The sequence below is a fragment of the Vespa velutina genome, chromosome 20 (genome assembly GCF_912470025.1).
Source record: "Vespa velutina chromosome 20, iVesVel2.1, whole genome shotgun sequence".
NCBI classification, from domain to species: domain Eukaryota; kingdom Metazoa; phylum Arthropoda; class Insecta; order Hymenoptera; family Vespidae; genus Vespa; species Vespa velutina.
In genome coordinates, this window is record NC_062207.1 from 3,839,097 (window position 1) to 3,860,220 (window position 21,124).

General features: G+C 33.6%; 3 protein-coding genes across 11 annotated transcripts; 1 reads left to right on the forward strand and 2 right to left on the reverse strand.

Moving 5' to 3' along the window:
• Positions 1 to 11: 11 nt before the first annotated feature.
• On the reverse strand, positions 12 to 6,446 carry LOC124956131. Its single transcript, XM_047511556.1, has 11 exons — positions 6,312 to 6,446; positions 5,634 to 5,779; positions 5,363 to 5,563; positions 5,077 to 5,268; positions 4,823 to 4,995; positions 4,538 to 4,733; positions 4,215 to 4,456; positions 3,951 to 4,136; positions 3,638 to 3,860; positions 2,808 to 3,409; positions 12 to 2,693 (listed from the first exon to the last, which is right to left on the reverse strand). Exons 2-11 carry the CDS (start codon positions 5,763 to 5,765, stop codon positions 2,360 to 2,362), a joined length of 2,481 nt encoding a protein of 826 aa, XP_047367512.1. The 5' UTR covers positions 5,766 to 5,779; positions 6,312 to 6,446; the 3' UTR covers positions 12 to 2,359.
• LOC124956128 (leucine-rich repeat-containing protein 57) lies at positions 6,312 to 9,860 on the reverse strand. Its single transcript, XM_047511552.1, has 2 exons — positions 9,428 to 9,860; positions 6,312 to 9,345 (listed from the first exon to the last, which is right to left on the reverse strand). Exon 2 carries the CDS (start codon positions 9,091 to 9,093, stop codon positions 8,377 to 8,379), a length of 717 nt encoding a protein of 238 aa, XP_047367508.1. The 5' UTR covers positions 9,094 to 9,345; positions 9,428 to 9,860; the 3' UTR covers positions 6,312 to 8,376.
• LOC124956121 (guanine nucleotide-releasing factor 2) lies at positions 9,280 to 21,123 on the forward strand. 9 transcript variants are annotated; one of them, XM_047511525.1, is made up of 18 exons: positions 10,838 to 11,827; positions 13,843 to 13,875; positions 13,959 to 14,448; positions 14,554 to 14,778; positions 14,876 to 15,061; positions 15,141 to 15,448; positions 15,600 to 15,716; positions 15,981 to 16,300; positions 16,378 to 16,585; positions 16,941 to 16,964; positions 17,609 to 17,804; positions 17,887 to 18,151; positions 18,260 to 18,506; positions 18,609 to 18,623; positions 18,724 to 18,898; positions 18,971 to 19,615; positions 19,727 to 19,858; positions 19,967 to 21,123. In XM_047511525.1, the coding sequence occupies exons 1-18, from the start codon at positions 11,641 to 11,643 to the stop codon at positions 20,103 to 20,105; spliced, it is 3,912 nt and encodes a 1,303-aa protein (XP_047367481.1). In that variant the 5' UTR covers positions 10,838 to 11,640; the 3' UTR covers positions 20,106 to 21,123. The 9 variants fall into 9 exon arrangements, with proteins under 9 accessions (XP_047367488.1, XP_047367487.1, XP_047367481.1 ...); XM_047511527.1 differs by having other exon boundaries at positions 13,977 to 14,448; XM_047511532.1 differs by lacking the exons at positions 10,838 to 11,827; positions 13,843 to 13,875 and adding an exon at positions 9,280 to 9,786 and having other exon boundaries at positions 13,977 to 14,448.
• Position 21,124: the final 1 nt, after the last annotated feature.

Genomic DNA, 21,124 nt, shown 5'->3' on the forward strand with positions numbered 1-21,124 from the left:
ATATATGTGTGACTTAAATCATTTCCTAATAAAAAAAGAAAAAAAAAGGAAAGAAGAAAAAAAAAAAAGAAAATACTTGTAGATTTCGATACGTCAGTGATAATTTTAGTTGAAATTCATTGGTTTGTATAATAAATTGATAAAAGGATTTGTGGGGGGTGGGGGGTGGGGGGAAGGGTATAATTTTGAAAAATCGACAAATCAAATCAGATCAAAAATATACCACTGACATATTGAAATAAACAATATCATTTCTGTTAATACAATTATGAGCCTCTCTATGTAGGCCAAAGTGCAAAGAAAATTGCAATCCCAATGCTATACAATAAATTCACAATCGCATTAAGAAAACATTTAGATGTAAAAAGAAATCTTTAGATGTAAGCGATTGAGATAATAAATCGTTCGCAAACATTTGCGTATGAAGATTCTTTCAATGTCTAATATAACTTTTTGTAAAGTTGTAAAACCAGTCTAAAGTTAATCGCTTTTAAGATGACGACGAAGATGGTATCTGTAGAATCTGATACTATTGTTAATAAATTGTTCGTTTGTTTGTTTGTTTTCTTGTTCTTTTCATATCGGCTGTTTTAATTATATATTCCATCACAGTATAAATCCCTACTGCAACTTGTTTAAATATTTTTTTATGTAGATTATTTACCACATTACGTATCATAATAAAATAGGAATGCTTGCATAAATATGAGAAATATCATATTTATAATAAAAATTAAATTAAATTAAAAAACAAAAATCTGCGATTAGATAAATACATAGTCCAAATTTGTGAAAATTTTCTTACATAAAATTTGTATGAGCGATTGATGATGTCTTGCAAAATTGTACGTTAAATATGTGACCCTTTTTCTTTAAATTAGGATATAATCTCATAATAATTAAGTCATTACCAATATTTATGATTGGCTTTCATCGGATACTTTATCCGATTAGCATTGCTCAGATCACAGACACCGTGCAATACGGATTCTAAAACATATCAAATTATGAAACATCCGGCACCTTAAAGAATCTTATATACGGTTTTATTTTATATCGTGTGAAAAGTCAACGAAGATAAATTAGTCAATTGTCTATTATACTTCCGCAGAATAGGTTGTTCGAACATCTAGGAGGAGATTAATTGTAATTGTTCTTTTACTTACACGTGGTATGAAACAAGCATGTGCTTTCTTTTTTAGTTTTGCATAATAGGGAGCAATAATTTATTCTGCATCTTCAGCATCTTAAGTCATTATAAGTTCTATCTCATTAGAAATGGACATTTATATGATCGTAATTAAACTATCCAAATACGGTCTCGAAGGTTCGGCGTAATAAAAATAAATTCATTTTATCGTAATATTATTACTATTGTAAAATACCAATATAATTTGTTAGACTTTTCGTGTTCGTGTATTTTGTATGAATCAATGACTTAAAAGATGGTAAAGTTGCAGAAATTGAAGATCGTATGTCTTATGATTGTATTAAAAAATAATCTTTCGCAGTATGTCTGCTTCATCTTACTCTGTACTACACACTACTAACATGTACTATTACGATAGCTCAAATGACAGGAACAACCATCTGCATCGATTCACGATTATCTTTATCATAACTATGGTTTTTGCCCTATAATTTTGATGAGAGACAATCAATTTGCTCTCCAAAAAAGACAGAGCCTACGTGACTTCATTTGCTTTTCACATGACCCACGTTTATTGATTTTTTAATGTTAGACTACTATACTACATTATTTACAAGATATAACTGGTATATGCATATTTGATTCTTCTTATAAGTTCTTGGTATATCTTCCAATTTATTTTTATGTAATAATCTTTTAAACGTTTTTATTCAACTTTAATGACCTAACATTTGCTTGGATAATAAATTTGGACGGTATAATTTTATTGTGGAATCAAATATTATTATTTCAGTGCTGTGCAAAAGAAAATCAAGAGAGATGATAGGCCCAACTTTCAAATTTCTAGAAAACTTCAATTCATTGACCAGCAATGATGGTTTCTTTTCTTTTCTTTTTTTTTCTTCTTTTTGACAATTGTAGTAACTGTAAACTTTCTAAATGATAAGTTTCATTAATCTATATTGTATGCTTAAAAAATCTAAACTCTAATAATATATACTTATAAGAACAATCAAACATCATGAACCAATTAATAGACATACTCATTATAGATAAATGTATTTAACGAATGGCAGTGAGTAACACAAATCGATTCGTTACGATATTCTCATCCTAAGTATCCAGATTGTCAGATAACAGTTGTTCTCTACTCAATATTATTTGGTCGAGCATTATTACCTGACCATGATGTAAATGACATTTTTACCGTTAAGTGTTAAGACTTTCCCATTCTATGAGATACTGCGTTTGACCATTAGGTCCTACCCTTTTCGCCTTGATCACAAACTTCTCACCTGCTGCTATCCTGTTGGCAGCTCCGAAGTAAATATTCACCGATGACTTAAGATCATCCAAAGATATGTCAGGAGTACTTTGCTTCATGGGTGAACATTTAGGAGAGGAGGATGTATTACACTTCTTTTGTGGCTGTGGATCCGGTGGTGGTAATTTTTCACTGCTTTGTCGTTGTCGTAATCTTCTTCCATTTAAGGCATAATCTACACAATTTCCAATTTGACTACTGGCACTGCTTGAAGCACCACCACCACCACCACCACCACCACCACCACCACTACCACCACCATTACCACCACCACCATTACCACCACCACCATTACCACCACCACCACCACCACCACCACCACCACCACCACCATTGAACGAACTCCTTAAATTTCTCACAAATTCATTTTTAACTTCGTTATATCGTGCTGGCAAAATTGTAGCGGTTTTACTAGCTGTATGTTGAAATTGTTGTTGAAGTTGTTGTTGCTGTTGAGATGGTCTACCACGTCGATGTTGTCTTTTTCGTTTCACTTGTCCATTTCTGTCTATGATAATGTCTTTTTCTGATAATTGACGTTTTGTTGGACGTACTACTGGTGGTTGTGCTATCACGGGTGTCAATGGAAGAGGCAATGTAATGGGACATTGATTATAAGGTAAAGGTGTACTGGAGCTTGCCTGATTAAGACTGCAAGGTGTACCCAATAAATCGCTGAGATTTCGAAAGGGATTGTTTTTCCCTTCAAAATCTTTTGGTGGTGGAATGAAAGAATCTAATGTTCCTCTTGAACTTGTTTCATCGCCACTTGTATCTGCTGGTGTCGATGGTGGCAGAGGGTGCATTAATTCCATTGAACTGGGTACAGATAATTCCGACATACCCGAAGTGGTAGCCGGTGGTGTTGGCGGACCAGATACAGAAGTCGGCGGTGTTGGTGGTAAATCCGATTGTTCCGAATTTCTAGATTTGCTCTAAATAGAGAGAGAGAGAGAGAGAGAGAGAGATAGAGAGAGATAGATAGATAGATAGATAGATAGATAGAGAGAGAGAGAGAGAGAGAGAGAGAGAGAGAGAGAGAGAGAGAGAGAGAGAGAGAGAGAAAGGAAAAAAGAAAACAAAAATAAAACAAGACTGTAATAACTATGAATACTACAAGATAATTTATACAATTCATTGTTAACAGTATAATCATGCGATACCTTAGCAATGGCATTTTTTAATAGCTTCCTAGCTTTTCTATATCTGGCCTCCCTAACACCTTGCGATTTTCCTAATGAACCATCTCCACAACCTTTCTCCCTTTTTTTATGTTTACGTAACATCCTTTCTCGAGAACTACCCAATACCATTAATCTTCTTCTTCTTTGTAAACTTAACTTTGGAAATGGGAAAGTTTTTTTCACAAAACCACCTCCACTGTATCTATAAAAAGTCAATATATACATATATATATATATGTATATATTCAACCTATTTTTTATATTCTTACATATTCTTATATATCAATAATACCGTTCTCTCAAAGACTGCGTGGATTGAGAAGGAGGACTTGGACTTGGACACGAACTCTGTTCTGCTTCAGAATTTTGATAAATTGTTCCTCTCATGACCACGTCTGACGGATTAACAGGTATCTCCAAATTTTCTGGTGAACTTTCCTTCAGTACGCTTAACTGTTTTGTACTTTCTGGCATACATCTATAAATATATGATAGTTTCACTTAGATATTCAATAGAGTGTTATAAATATTAGAAGAGATTAAAAATTATGCTAACCCTGCTGACGGAGATAAATATTGTAGTCTTTTATTAGCACCCCAGCATCTACGTAACACTGAATCATCTATTATTCCAGACGCTGGAAGATTAACGATAGGACATGGCGGTGGTAATCTAACTCTAAGACCCCATATTGTGGTACGTTTTTTAATTTCTCTTCCGCACTTGAATCTATTCCTATTATTTGTTAATATAGCTAGTATTGATTCTCGTCGTACTTGAACGCTGACATCTCGAATCTAGAAAATAATTCAAAGTTAGAACTATGCATTTATTAACAATTATTAAAAATATAAAAATGAATTTAATAAGTTTCTTACACGTGGTGGAAGTTGCAAAGAATTCCAATTGTCATTGGCATAAGGTATAATAACCGTATCTAAATCATAATACTTTTTTGCATTGTAAACAGTCAGATTGTACAACATCAGGTGCACTAAATCGACCCATTTCAATTCCAAACGTCGTACGAATTCTTTCCCATAATTGCACGTCGAACAAACAAAAACATAGAATCTGAAATGTGAAAAAAAAAATAAAAGAAAATAAAAAGAAATAATGTCAGAAAGTAAAGAATCACTTTTAATTTCATCCAAATATCTTACCTATCTCCACTGTAGAGAGGATACCTTAAGCAACTAACACACTTTTCATGGAACCATTGTTTACAACGAGCACACTGCAACATTTGCGTGTACCATTCTCCATTTAGACCACAATAACAATAAATTTGTTCTGCATTCACTCGATGGTGTACGTCCCAACTCAACATATCAGGCTACAATACATTACCAGTTAATAGCAATCAATATGAGAAATCTATCTATGGGTAAGATTTTGTTGCCTGCTATATACTAACGTCATATGGTAATTTTGTCATATCATCCGGAGGTGGTTGAGGTTGATCTCTACCGCTACAAACTTTCCTAATATTTACTTTAACCATACATTTCTTAATCTCTCCAGATTCACGATTTCTCGTCTGATTATCCATACATCGTTTACACATCCAATTCGTATCGCTTCTTGTTTCTTCCTTTGATACTTGAGGCTAAAAATATAAGACGCCGTTAGAAATAATAATCAAAGAGAAGTTGTATAATTTAGAATATACACATATATATATATATATGTATATATATCACCTGATGACAAAGTTGATGGTAGCCACGTCCACATTTATCACACACAACGATGTCATTATCGGTCTTAGGCTCGGATTTCTTACAGAGAACGCACATAACATCTGAATCTGGCATAGCTAATTTTGTCAGCTCTTTAACCGACGACCAAGAGGATGTATTGTCCATAAATTTGACAAGACATCTCTCTCTAGCCAAATCCACCTAAGCATAATGTAAAAAAATATTACAAATATTTGACAAAGCAATTCTAATGGATTAGCAATACTGATACCTCCACGACAGTGCCCAAGTAATATTTTCCATCCTTATGCTGGAGCAATACGTCGTCTCCATGAGAGAAACCCAGACGCTGTTCTCTCGTTGTACTATCCGGCGCTGCCAGACTTTCCTCAAGTTCTGACATTTTCTATTTTATTTCTAAAACAACAAACCGTTATAAGAAACTATTTTTAGGAACAATTAGAACAACAATGGCCTATTGATAAAGTACAAGATCTCATTAATAGTAGCTTTTACAAAACAAAAGGTACATTCTCTTTATAAAATACCTCTTTTTACCTTCGCATAAGTAATAAATAATATCATTATTATCAAATTAAATGCCTTGGTACGAAGAAATGGAAGGAAGAGACAATAAAATTTGGAAAGAAAATAAAAGAAAAAAAAAAAAAAAGGAAACAAAAAAAAAAAGGAGGGAATATGACACATGGGGAAATTGATCTAAAAAATTAGAGAAAAAGTGAGAGAAAAAAGAAAGGAGAGGGAAAAAGTAAAGGACGGAAAATTAAAGTGATTTTCCCTGATAAAAAAAGAAATAAAATAAAAAAAAAAAAAAAAAAAAAGATTTGTTGGTCTGATGAAAAAAAAAAAGAAAAGAAAGAAGACGAGAAAGAAAAAGAAAAGAACAAATAGGTTACGTTTTCGATACTCGAAAAAAATTTGCACACACCATTCTGCAGGGGGATCTTCGTACCTCGGGGCTTTCCTCTGGTAGAAATCACTTGCAACGTTCCTGCCTCATTTTCGAATTTGCGTCAGATATTTGCAAATGTGTTCGGTCATAGAGAGACTCGTTCAAGTTAACGATAAAACACCAGACGAGACTAGACGAGACGAGACGAGACGAGACAAGACGGGACGAGACGAGACGAGACGAGACGAGACGAGATGAGACGAGACGAGACGAGACAAGACGATACGATACGATACGATACGATACGATACGATACAAGAGCAGCAGCAGGAGGCGGAGCAGAAGCAAAAGCAGCAACGACAGAGACGGTCAATCCGCCCCCGTCGAAAGACGGCGACGCGTACTCACGCGTTGCTGCGGATAAAAAAGCCAACCTCTCTATCTTCTCTCCCTTTCTTCCTTTTTTTTATATTTCTTTCTTTCTTCCTTTATTTTTTTCTTTCTCTCTTTCTCTCTCTCTCTCTCTCTCCCTCTCCCTCTCTCGCTCTCTCTATCTATCCGTCCATCTATCTATCTATCTATGTCTTTTTTCAATTTCTCCTTTGCTTCCTCTTTTTACGGTTCTTTTACTTCCTTCCTTCCTTCCTTCCTTCCTTCCTTCCTTCCTTCCTACCACCCTTTTCACTTTTTCTTTTTATTATATGTATATTTTTTTTTAATTTTCTTCCCCCCCTTCTTCCTCTTGCAATTTTTTATATAAATCTTGTCTTTTTTGTTTTTTGTTTTTATCGTTGCTTCAACGTTGTTGTTCTCAACTCTTTCCCGTCGTTGATTTATTTCTTTATTTATTTATTCCCTTCCTTTCTTTTTTCTTCTATCTTCTTTCGTGGCAAATGAACGACGAGACACGCACGGGCGGCACGCACGAGCGGCACGCACAGGCGGCCCGTAATCACTTCCACGCGAGTCACGCGCGACAACGCGCGACGTCCGAGGACGTCGGATCACCAACACGAATTTTCCTCAATGAAATACATCACAACCGAGAATAAGGCTCGGTATACCTTTTCATTGTGTTACTTGAAAATTCGAACGAGCTACGTTCGCCATCTTGGAAGAAACACTTGCTTGAAACACTACGTTAGTCAAGCATGCACTACCGGCGTTGACATGGACGTCATAGGATCGTATCCTTTAAAATGTCTACCCTCCACCATTTTTACTTTTTTACTAATCATGGCTTTTTTCAACATTTCTAATTAGAAATTTTTTAAGTATTCGTTTATAACCAAATATTTTGTCTAACACTTTTCACAAACGTTGAAACTGAATAAATAATCTTTCAAATATTTATATAAAATATATATGCATATGTACTTATAATACTTAATTTTTCTCCTATAAAGAACAGGGCCCAAAATGTTCAGACTACAGGATTGATCGCTGTTCGTAATCGTATCACGATGCAGATATAATATAAACAATTAAAAAAGTTATCGATTACGAGTGAAAATTAATACGATAATTATCATCTATGAATTATAGTAATTTTCAATATGAAAATTTGCAAAAGTTTCATACAAATTTTTATACATAGTTGTTTTATAAATTAGTCAGTATGTTCTCTCTACATCGAGGTACAGTCACGTCCATAACGTATTCAATGAATTTTTCTTGCTATTATTTTCTTCAACCATAACTTCCGAAAAATAGTATTAAAAATAATGTCTATAATTGTAGAAAATCTCAAACAAATATTCCATTAAGATTTACATGAAATATACGTCGCATGTAAAGGATAGTTTAATAATACATTAGGTCATATTAAAAATAAATATATAAGATATAATTTATTTTTCATAAAATTTGCACGAAATAGGTACAAATATATATATATATATATATATATATATATATATATATGCGGGTGTGTGTGTGTGTGTGTGTGTATATATATACAAAGTCGTTAAAGAATTACACGATGATAAATTTGACGGCGTAGGGGAGGAAGGATAGAATCGAAAAAGTACGTGAGAAACTGTATGTGCGTTTACTATTAATTCTAATGTGACAACGAGATGTGTTCGTAATCTTGATGAGTTTAAAACATTTTCTTTTTCACCGCTGTATATCTCTCCATATAATCGTCGTATCCTTCAACGTCAGCGAATTGTTTCATCTCGAAGAGATTCCCTGTCAACGCTAACATCGATATCTTAGACTCTTTCAATATCCTGGTTGGTATGGCGTTCAATTGTAAACAGTTTTCTTCTAGCCGTAAAGTTTTCAGACGCGAACATTCGGCGATTCTATCCGATATAATAGAAATTTGATTTTGATTGAGATTTAATTCGGTTACCGAAAGTAAGGAAGCAGCATCCGGTATTATCGTTAATTTATTCTTCGACAGATCCAATACGTCGAGATGTTTCAAATCGCAAAACATTAAAGGGAATTCGGTAATGCGATTGTCAGAAAGATTGACTTGTTTCAAATGGGATAATTTTGAAAAGGAACGCGGTATCTTTTCTATGTAATTCGAACTTCCATTGAAACATTCTAATTTCGACAAAAGACCAATGATCTCTGGTAATGTTGTAAGCCTGTTACGACTCAAATTGATCTGTTTCAACAATGTAAACTCGCCGATCTCATCGGGTAATCTAGTAAATTTATTCTCCGAAATATCCAAGTTACGTAAAAGATGTGCCAATGTACGTAGATTCGATGGAAATTCGTCCAATTTCTTTTGCGACAATCTCAATGCTCCCGTCTTCTTGGCAGTCTCGTAATGTTGTTGCAATCCAATATTCCCCATCTTCGAAATAATCCAATCGGTTACTCTTTACGCGTTCGAATGACGCGCTCTTTTCCGCCGTATATCTTTCCGTACGTAAGAGAAGTCCGAAAGAGAACTTTGAATTTTCTATTTGGAGTGTACGCACTATGGTACAGCACGGTTAAAACTTGTTCGCAAGAATGTACGACGATCGCGCCACCGCCCTATCATCGCAAGCTTTTCGCGAGCGGCGTCTTTGACGGTCGATGCGTCGAACGACAGGTTCAAGATCTACACAACGTATACGTAATAGTTATCGAGACAAATATTATACGATTGTAAACGAGCGAAGTTGATTGCAAACGATTCGTACCTCAGAATTTTTATAAGCTCACGTTATCACGGTAAGAAACGTAGAAGGATTCAAAGTAATACGTTCACTGGTCAGTACGCCGCGATGAACACTGTGTCGGCCATCTTGTCGGCGTAGTTTATCATTATTCGTCAGCAGATGGCGTTTATTATCCCCGGAGCCTCTTGAAAAATGGCCGACGAACGAAGATGTAGCGGTGCAAGTCGGATTTATATCAGACTGAAAACAGTGCGGCAGCCACTGCTTCGTAACTCACGACGCGGCTGTTTGCAAAAATGTTGAGACTCTGTGGTATCGTTTAAATACGAAGGAACGGTCGACTATGATGGCTTCCACACCAAAATCTGACAAGCATGGAGGTAAGCTCACTTCAATCAACTTTTTACCTTCTCTTACGTGCGAAACTCGCGTATGTATCTTTTGACAGACGAAGACGGCGCAACCCTCCTTCACCTCCCCCCAAGTTCCCTCGCATCCCCATTTACTTAACATCGAAGACTTTACGTCAAAGGATAACTTTGCTTCTCTCGATCGTAATCCAAAATTCTTTTCAGATTGAAATGGTAACGCCCTTATAAACTAAACCACTATTCGCTTTATCTATAATCGGCCTTTTCGTTCTTCCTTCAAACAATGAATTTTAAAAGGGCTTTAAGATTATTATTTAAGAACGCCCTTCTTTCTGTTCAAACGTCAAAAACATATGTTCTTTGCTTACAAGCTAATTTATTATTGACCATATTCTTTTAAATATCTTGAATTATATTCGCAATCATGGCTGATACTTGTTACATAGTTTTCAAGATGGATCATCCTTGATTAGTATTTTCTTTACGTACCTTTTTTCTTCTTTTCTTCCCCTTTCTTTTTTACCAATGACGAATAGGAGACTTTATCGGCGGATAGGAGGTTTAATTCACGAACGAAGAACTTTAACAGATGTACCTTATCAAAACTGATATGCGCTTTGATTTACGAGAGATTTCATGTATGTATGCGTGAGAAAGAGATGTTCGATCAAATGTTTGATAACCTACTAACTTTTATTACACCTCATTGTTACATCTTCTTACCTTTAGGGACGGATTTAGATCGATTCGTACGGATAATTTGACCTGTCATGTTATTTTATATATATATATATATATATATATATATACACACACACATATATATGTGTATATATATTTTACTTTTTATGTAGGAGGCAGATCAACTTTTCTCTTGAAAATAAATTTTTTAATGATTCATCCATCGATCCATAAATAAATCGTTTTTGACGAAATTCATACGAATAAATTGACCCGTCGTATTTTTTTTGTATTTATAGGTTAAGTTAATTTTTTCCCAAGTTTCCTAAAATACATTTCTTGGATTCATCTCTCGATCAACGAACAAATCATTCGAAGATTCTTAATCTTTTTCTCAGTCACCTTGATCATTCTCGTTCCTTCTCTTTTCTTATTTAATGAAAAGGAAGAAACAAGTGGGTATGTTAACTTCTTTCCCCAGCCCTCCTTGAGCTTATACTGTTGCTGCTGCTGCTGCTGCTGTTGCTTCTGCCCCTCGCAACACCCCCACCTTATCGCACACACTTTTCTCATCTCTTTCTCTCGCTTGCTCGCTCGCTCGCTCGCTCTCGTTGGTTGACCCGCTAAAATAGACAAAGCTTTATTCCCGGCCAAAGTCAGAGATATTAACAGTCCCCAATCTCCACACGTAGTCGGTACATCGTCGTCGGTTCGACAAGTTTAATATTGATTTATAAATCGACCTGCTTCTTTTCAATTAGTGTCTGATATTTTCCTTTTAATTCGATCTTCTTCTTTTCCTTATTTTCCTTTTAATTCGATCTCTCTTATCATTCTTAAATCATCGAGTAATAGTGTGAATTTGGAAATTTACTTGAAAATTAAGATAATGTTATGTATGACCCTTAGAGAGTAGACATATATACGGTCATTAACGAATAAATAATAACAAGTAACAAGGAAAAATATTGTATAGTTTATCGTCGTTATGTTTTTGAAAGGTTATGAAAATGTTGGTAATATTGGAGATTATTTTGAGCATATATTTTCTCTTTTACTTTCTATTAATCGAAAATAATAGTTGGTTTGGAAGATGGCGACATCATGATTACGTCATATTTTTACTTGACATTGCATTTCTCCGATATTATTAAATAAAAAGAAATTGATTCGCGATCAGATATGCCACAATATGACGAATCTTTTCTCGATTCGCCAATCTTCAGACGACGTGTACGAACTTATTTCGTACAAAAGAAATCCTCGACGAAATCAAGATCGTTCAAGAATACGTCTGTACCTTTGTTGTTGGCCGTGACCGATCTCAATAACGATTTCTCTGATTCGCTTTCGATCTGCAGTACGCAAGGTAAAATCGATCATTTAACTCCTTAAAATGTATACTTTTTTGTTTGCACAAGTTTTATATAATTAAGGTTATACTAAAAAGTTACTATCAAAAGTATGAATGATTAGATAAACGAAATCAAAATAATAATAAATGATATAATATTGCAATAAATGATAAAAGAATGTTAACGATCTTGAATGAATTATGTGAAAGACATATTTGGAATTAAATAGTTACACATATCCATGTTAACATTATAAATTGATATTTTTTGTTTTATAATTCTTTAACCACGTGAGTCAAAACAACAAATAAAGTTGCAATATCACAATAAAAATTAACAATATCAAAACTACTTTACAAGTAATAAGCAAAAGTAAAAAAAAAGAAAAGTAACAAATGTTATTATCGTAAATGTTAAAAATAATAGACACTTTAGAAATACAATGCGTTATCTTCGAATATCAAATGCGTCTTGTATTTAACCTTAACCGAACTATCGTCACACTTTAAAAGCATCGGATGACAGACGCAAAATAGGCGTGGTGTATGTGTTGATGACATGGATGTGCGAAGAAGAAATAAAGAAAGAAAGAAAGAAACATATAGACGCTGACACGTAAAAGAGAGAGAGAGAGAAAGTGAGGGACCATATTGCTTGTGACGACGATTTGTGGGTGGGGTGAAGGGATACAACCGACGGGGGCCGATGAGCCAAGTTAGTTAAGCAGTCGATGCGCACACGCCTTACTGTCCGGACGTTTCTTGTCTTGTATTTCCCTCCTGAATCACGTGACATATATATATACATATATATATATATATATATGTATGTATATTTTTTTCCTCATCATATATCTGTTTACTCATAAACAAGAAAATTTGTGATTTTCTCTTATTCAAGTGAGTGGTATTTAGTGACGTAATTTTTATATCACAAACTTCTTTGATTAAAAAAGGAAAAGAAAAGAAAATGATTCGAAAAATGGCGGGCTTTTTCCCGCTAATTTTCTCATCTTTCTTATTAATCTATTATTTCAATTTAAAGTATTTATTGGAATGATATTAATTAGACATTTTTGTTTGATTTTGAGGTATTTTGGAATATATTTTTGATTTAATATTAATGAAATTCATAGTTCTCAAGGATCGATATCGTTTATTCGCATTCCTTTTTGAACGTGACGTGATTACTGCATCATCTTTAACGATGACTCAGATTCTTAAAGTTATACTTTAAACTTTCCATTCGTTCCTTTTCTACCGTTTTAATTCTTTCTCTGTGAAAGATTATCTTTATAAATATTTCATATTTTTTATACCAATCAAAATGAACATATAATTTAATGTCGAACGAATAGGAAAGAATTGTTTATATATATATATATATATATATATATATATATATATATATAAAAGATATTACCATGGTTTTTCAATTGAAATTAATTAAGATTAAAAGTAAAATATAAATTTTTTTTAATATCGTTGAAATTGATTATGCTAATAGATATTATAAGTATACTCGAATGTTCTCTTCATTCTGGTATTTCATAGTATATTTCATCGTATTTTCGTCGCTCCTTCCAGCCTTCCGACACTAAATTTAGTTCCTTGTCCGAAGGCACCATCTTGGAATAATCCTCTTTCGGTGTTTAAGCTATTTCGAAAGCCTCCTCGTAGATACGACGATGTTTTCATTCTTTCTTCATTTCTTTGTTCCATTATTCACGATAAAAAGAAATTATTTGTGAAACTTTTTATCTGATTGGAGTAAACATTTCTAAGAATTAGAAAGAACAATCTATTATAACCCATAAAAAAAAGGATATACTTCTTAATTAATTAATTTTTTCAAAACTTCATTTGTATTATTAATAAAATGATACTATTAACTTGATTATAATAATTAGAATACTAACAACGCAATATATATATATATATATATAAACTCATAGTGTACTATACTAATCAGTGACGAATAACATAAATCAAATACAAAAAAAGAATTGTAAATTTTATTGAAAGAGTAGGGAAAAACAAAGGATGCGCATTCATTGAAAATGGTATGAGAACTTTACAATTATTTCGGATACACATACAGAGAAATAGAGAGTAAGGCGGCTTATACAACTATAAATTAAAAAAGAAAAAAATAAAATTACAGAAAGCAACGAGGAACGTTCAAACGGAAAGGCGCGCGGCGGTAAGCTCGCGCGTCGAGCACGCTCCTTTAAGGAGGACTTTTTGGAGAAGCTTTCACACATGCGTTCTCCGGGTAGCGGTGGTACAGGGGCAGGCGGCGCAGAGAGCGTCGTAGGAGGAGCCGGCCGAGCAAGTTCACCTTCGTCGCCACGAGCACCGCGTGATAAAAATGGAGTTACTGGAATTGGACTTGGAACAGGTGGAACATCGTCGTCATCGTCAGGAAAGGATAGTAATAATGCAGCTGGTCTTGAAAAAAATCCTTTACGAGACTTGCATGTTCACGTGAGACAAGTACAGCTTGCTCTTCTGCATTTTCGGGATGTTGTCTCGAAAAAGAAATTGGAAATGTTGCCAGGTAATGGGACAGTGGTTCTCGACACTGTTACCACCATACACACGGTACTCAAGTCCTATCTTCTCTATGAAAATAGGTAAATATATATATATATATATATATATTTTTTTTTTTTTTTTTTTTTTTTTCGTCGTTGAGAATTTTGTCTATAATTAACTTACATTCTCCTTTTTTTTCACAGTTCCACGCTAGGATCCGCAACCAATCAAGTTTATCAAGCACTCGCTCAGTTATTAAAGCTTTGCGACGATGTCTTGTTACACGGCGATCAATCTTCTGCTTTGGATACCGAAAATGTTACCCATATTATCGGTTTGGTCGAAGAAGCAGTTAAGAATTTGGTTTCCCTTGCTCATGAGAAGATTTCTAATCGACAGAAACCTGTTAGCATTACGATTAACAATCGGTAGGATGCAGTTGTTATTGTTGTTGTTGTTGTTTTTGTTGTTAAATCTTTCTTTTTATCGATGGTAGAGATTTATCATTGGTAAATATTGATTCAGTGCATCGGGTTATGGATTGGAACTTGCTCCTCAGAGGAACTCGCTGCCGGATATACCTTTAACACCAAGGGAAAGAGAGATCTTAGAACAGACCGCTGCCAACAATAGTCTTGTTCGAAGTTCTCATAGTTCTGAATCTATTTTAAGGGATTCGAGTCCACCACCAAAACCTCCTCTTCCTGATAGGTAAATTAGATCAATGTTGTCCACGTCATGATCAAATACAAATTATTGACTTTTAAGATTACGAAAATAATGGTTGTAGAACGAACGTATGCTTCTCCGAAGAAAACAGTTCGTCAGGTACACCACCACCTTTACCACCGAAAAGAAGAACCAGAACTCAACAATTGCTCGACGAGTCTGAGAGTTTCTTAGCATCTAGTCTCGATAGGGTTTCCTTGCGTAGTCGATCACCGGAAGACTCTTCTTCTATTTTAAGTGCATCAGCTGGTAGTTTGGATTCTGCTTTAAATCATTCGCGTGACGAGGATGAAATTCGAGCGATCATGGGACCAAACGATGAGTCTCTCAATGATAGTATGGATCTCAGTCTTATAGCTACCATTAAAAGTAAGTCATAATGAAAGATTATTATCATCATTTAATTTTTTGTATCATTTCTTTAATTTTTATCGACCATAAACGTTAAGAGGATATTTTTTGCTGGTGGAAAATTATCAAGAATAATCTCGTAACTCGACGATACGCTCTGGTACCTTAGGTATGCAAGTTAATGGGACCTCTAATTGTGCTTGTTGGGATAGTTCTGAAAGCAGTATACCAAGTACTATGTTACTAGGACAACAAACACCGCAAGAAATTCTTAATCCGTTCACCGGTGTGTAGAATATAATTACATGCATGTGAGACGTGTGTCGATAATTAATGTTTGTACAAAAAAAAATATTCCTTGCATTCGTTCGATTCATTATCGATGAAACAGTTCTATCATTTTATTTTTTTCTTCTTAATCAATCCACAAGATCAAACGTTTCATTTAAGGATAAAAAGGAATACTAACATCGTGTAACTTCGTTAGAAGAAATAACCATTATAAGATCGTACAACATTCAACTGTATTCCTCGAATCATTGTGTTTCAGGTATTGATGGAAAAATAGAAAGATTTTCAACCCAAACACATGAATCCGGTTTTGTGTCGATGCATTCTCAAAGAAGTTCTTCTCAAAGTTACACGACTGCTTCTAGTACAACTTCAAAAAGGTCATCGCAACAAAGCAGTATCAGTTATAGTTCCCAAACGTTTAGTACCCAACAACAATCTCTTTATCAACAAAAGTTTACATCTGATAGCAATGGTTCTGTTTTCATGCAAAAAACAATGAGCAGCTCTAAAAGTACCACGGATAATATGAATATAACGGGAAGTGGCGATGCCGTTATGTTAGAAAAATTGAAAAATGTGAGTAAGAGTATACGTATCGTTGATAAACTTAACAATAGACATTTCTATACAAACGTTATTTCTATTATACGTAGGAAATGGAATCAATTACTATATCCGATGCTAATGGAATACCACCTGCATTGCCAGAAAAACGATCTAAACGGAGAAGAGAACGTCAACCGTCGCAATACGACAATGTACCTGAAAATGAACATTTGTCTACTTGCAGTTTGCACACCAGTAACGGCGACAGTTCGGATACCAATAAACCACCACCTCTTCCGCTGAAAAAAAAACATAGTAAGTTACTTAAAAATTCAATATAAGACATTAAGAAACGTGAAAAACGACGATATAATAGCGTTAAAGCTTTGCACTTGCAACATCGTTGGAGCTTCGTTACTTAAATTAATGTGTTTAAGCTCTTGTGATATTAAAAAAAAAAAAAAAAAAAAAAAAAAAAAAAAAAAAAAAAAAAAAAAAAAAAAAAAAAAAAAAAACTTTGACAGAGAGTTAAAGAAGTGACGACGACTTGTGAAAGTACCTTAAATGATATCAAAATATAAATTTGTAGATATTCTTAGTCCCATAGCGGGAAAAAAAAAGAAAAAGAAAAAAAAGAAAAAAAAACTGATGCAATGTTTTGTATCCCCAGTGTTCCAATCAGTGGCATATTCTGGTAAGTGGGATGCCGCCCACATTAATCGACTACACTTAGCAAACACTTTCACGCCAAAACGAAAGTCTTTCATTTTCCACGATTATGTATGTACATGAATTAAGATCCGGGCTTATTTTGGCATGGCATTTTATATTGTTAGCTTCATTTTTATATACTGCCAGACATACAATGATCTCTATCATTCTCTATTTTATATTTAAATAGAATTATTTTATTCTCGGCCTTAATTGCAGCTTACGATTTGACTCATCTCACGGGTGTAATATAAATTATATAAAAATATGCATATATATAATTATTATGTAAATAATAAAAGAGAGATATCGTGGAAATGTTCAGTTTACTCCAGTGAGTTTGATCTCTTCTCGTACGCGTCTTTACACAAACGATACTGATATTATACAAGTGTTTTCTTTTGCATCAGTGTCTTTACTCAATTCATACACAGTATGCTTTGATATCTTTTTGCAGCAAAAAATATCATGCTTGCGTCAACCAACCAGTCATATTATGTATTATAAAAAATAATGTAACTTTCATTCAAGATTCGTAATCGTAATTTTTACACACACACGCGCGCGCGCTCAAAATTTAAATTCATTTTTGATGGATTTTGTAATTTATTCTTATACTTATTACAGTTATGGCATACATGGAGATGTTTGGAAATTGCTCTCACAGCAACAACGACTTCATTTCTGGCCTTGGAACTCGTCATTCTGTAGCAGCTTACAATTCCATGCAAGCAGAATGGCAGCAACATGAAATGGCACTCACTACGACTCAATCTTGTTCTTTTATGGCTCATACGGTAACTAACTTGCATGACACCACAAGGTAAATCACTTATAAATATTCAATATCACTTATGATATCCTTATGTACAATCATAATTCACAAAATATTTTTCTTTTCATAGCGTTTCTATATCTATGACTCCAAGCATTACGGAAATAACAAATAATTCTAGTCTTCCTCCGGCTTTACCACCAAAGAGATCACGATCTATCAAATCAAATGCTACACCTTCGATAGTTTCACCAAAGCCTACGATTAGTATGCAAAGCATACATACATCTGATTCAATTTTATCATCGACTCCTGTCAAAATTGATGAGCCGCCGTCATATAATGATGCTTTTCTTGATAAAAAAGATGTTGTATCGTCAACTCCAGTGAAATTGGTAAAGGAAATAGAAAAAGTGGCTCCTTCGATTTAAAAATATTATAGCAATTAACAGAAATATATATATATATATATATATATATTTTTTTTTTTTTTTTTTTTTTAGAATATCACCGGTACTGCATTAGACATAGCATTACCAACTTCCAGACCTGCAAGTAATGCTCTTTCTTCTGTATCCATTAGCGATAACACTTTGGAATTAAGGGATATAGATCAGGATGATAATATATTGGAAGAATTAGATATCAGTAAATATTTAGTTTTTAAAAAATCTGATGAAGAAGGACCCGATATACGTGGTGGACATCCTGATGCATTATTAATTCATGCTACCAAAGCAAATAAGCATGGTATATATTTATTTTAATCGTAATTAGTAGAAATAAATTAATTTATTATTTTAATTTTATTAATAATTTAATATATTATACATTTTTTCATGCTGTTCATAGACGAAAAGGAATCAGGTTTGTTTGTTATGCGTTAAATAAGAGAATTATATTTAATATATTGCTATAAATCTTTATTAAAAAGATTTATATATTAATGTTAACTCATTTGTTACAGACTTTTTATATCAGGAAGCTTTTCTGACAACATACAGAACATTTATGCAACCGCTTGAATTAATTCAAAAATTACATAAACGACATCAACGTTTTTCCTGTTCTCCAGATGTTACGAAGCAACGAGCAGCTCGAGAAGCTTTCTCCCTATTAGTTAGAGTAGTCAGTGATTTAACGTGAGTATTAAGTAATCATAAATATAAAAGATAAGATAAAAAGATTATATAATTATATATACGTTCTTGCAGTATGTCAGATCTTGACGATACCTTATTACAAACTTTAATGGAATTCGTACAGCAATTAGTATGCAGTGGTGATTTAACAATGGCTAAAGCTTTACGAGTGAAAATATTAGAAAAGCATGCCGCTAAGCAATTACAATACGCACAACCAATTTTATCTTCTCTCAGTGTAACGACGAAACAAGCATCACTTCTAGATTTTAAAAGCGAACAAATCGCAGAACAAATGACTCTATTAGACGCAGATTTATTTATGAAAATTGAAATTCCTGAGGTATTAATTTGGGCTCAGGAACAAAATGAAGAGAGAAGTCCAAATCTTACAAGATTCACAGAACATTTTAATAAAATGTCATATTGGGCTAGATCCAGGATATTAGAGCATAGATTGGAGAACGAAGCTAAGGATAGAGAAAAATATGTTGTCAAGTTCATTAAAATAATGAAACATCTTAGAAAAATAAATAATTTTAATAGTTATCTTGCCTTGCTTTCTGCATTAGACAGTGCACCAATTAGAAGACTTGAATGGCAGAAGCATATTACGGAAGGTTTGAAGGAATATTGTGCTCTTATCGATAGTTCAAGCAGTTTTCGAGCATATAGGCAAGCTTTAGCAGAAACTCAACCACCATGCATCCCATATATGTAAGAATTATACAAATTATAAATTATTAATAATTATTAGTTCTTTTATATATCATACAAATTTACATGATTGATTGATTGATTTATTTATTTATTTATTTAATCACTCAGTGGGCTTGTGTTACAAGACCTTACATTTGTGCATATTGGGAACAGTGATTTGTTACCGGACGGTACTATCAATTTTTCTAAAAGATGGCAACAATTTAATATTGTTGAAAATATGAAGAGATTCAAAAAAGGGTAAGTAATAATTAAAAATATTAATTTCTTTGGGAAAAAAAAAAAAGAAAAAAAAAGAAAAAGAGAGAGAAGTAATTAGAAAAATTGTTATGTTTATTTTGTTTCTAGTACATACTCCTTCAAGAAACACGATCGTATTATTACGTTCTTCAACAACTTCAGTGATTTCCTCTGTGAGGAAGCAATGTGGCAAATTTCTGAAAGTATTAAGCCACGTGGTGGAAAGAAAGTTCAATCGCAAAACTAGAACATATCTAACCCTTTCACTGCCTGTGTTTCCAAATCAAAAGGCTGAAATGGTGGAAATTCAAAATGATTATGTTTACATGAGAATTTGCTCTTTTCTGCGATTCAAAAAAAAAAATAATAATAATGCATATACACGTATATATACATAGGTAGTATGTATTGAAGAATCTAGTATGTATATGTACGTATGTGTGCGTAATATACGTACGTATGTGCGACGCTCTGAGAGCGGTGAAAGGGTTAGCATGGTCTACCCCAATGTGTACGCAGCCTCTGTGAGGCTGTATTTGAATGTTTTTAATTTATACTCGCCGAAAAAATACAAACAAAAGAAAAGAAATACAAAAAGTTAATATACACAGTCCAGCCGAGACACATGCGATCTTGTACAGTATTTGAATTTTAATGCATTGTCTCTTCAAACAGAATCATATGCATGACGAGAGAGAGAGAAAGAGAGAGAGAGAGAGAGAGAGAGAGAGAGAGAGAGAGAGAGAGAGAGAGAGAGAGAGAGAGAGAGAGGCATCGATGATAATCGAAAGTCAAAGAAACAGTCAAAATCTAGTTAGCACAAAGTTAAGAGATTAGTTATACTATCGTTAATTCAATGCATTTCTCATGATCTTCCTCTTAAATGCAAATTGATATGAGAAATACATATTTGCCTTGATATCCAAATTGTATTTAAATATGATGTATCTATAATAATGCTTAGCTTATAGATAAAAAAGAAGAAGAAGTAAAGAAAGAAAAAACAAAATATGATTTACATTGAAAAAAACTACTATTATTACTAAACTATTACACACACACACACACACACACGTGTATATCTACACATACATAACTTATTTATTATTTGCGTTTTGCAGACGAGAGAAAGAGAGAGAGAAAGAGAGAGAGAGAGAGAGAGAGAGAGAAACTGTAAGAGTAGTAGATGTCGTCAGTTATCATTTAAATTATTTAGATATATGTGAACGTCCATTTATCTAGCTTTCACGTAGATAGACAAATTTC

Coding starts and splice junctions, on each gene's coding strand:
- LOC124956121 (XM_047511525.1), top strand. CDS start 11,641: ATGCCACAATATGACGAATCTTTTCTCGATTCGCCAATCTTCAGACGA. Junction 13,876..13,958: donor ATGCGCATTCATTGAAAATG/GTATGAGAACTT, acceptor AAATTAAAAAAG/AAAAAAATAAAATTACAGAA. Junction 18,152..18,259: donor CGTCAACTCCAGTGAAATTG/GTAAAGGAAATA, acceptor TTTTTTTTTTAG/AATATCACCGGTACTGCATT.
- LOC124956128 (XM_047511552.1), bottom strand. CDS start 9,093: ATGGGGAATATTGGATTGCAACAACATTACGAGACTGCCAAGAAGACG.
- LOC124956131 (XM_047511556.1), bottom strand. CDS start 5,765: ATGTCAGAACTTGAGGAAAGTCTGGCAGCGCCGGATAGTACAACGAGA. Junction 4,996..5,076: donor TGACAAAATTACCATATGAC/GTTAGTATATAG, acceptor AATGTATTGTAG/CCTGATATGTTGAGTTGGGA. Junction 3,861..3,950: donor ACGCAGTCTTTGAGAGAACG/GTATTATTGATA, acceptor GACTTTTTATAG/ATACAGTGGAGGTGGTTTTG.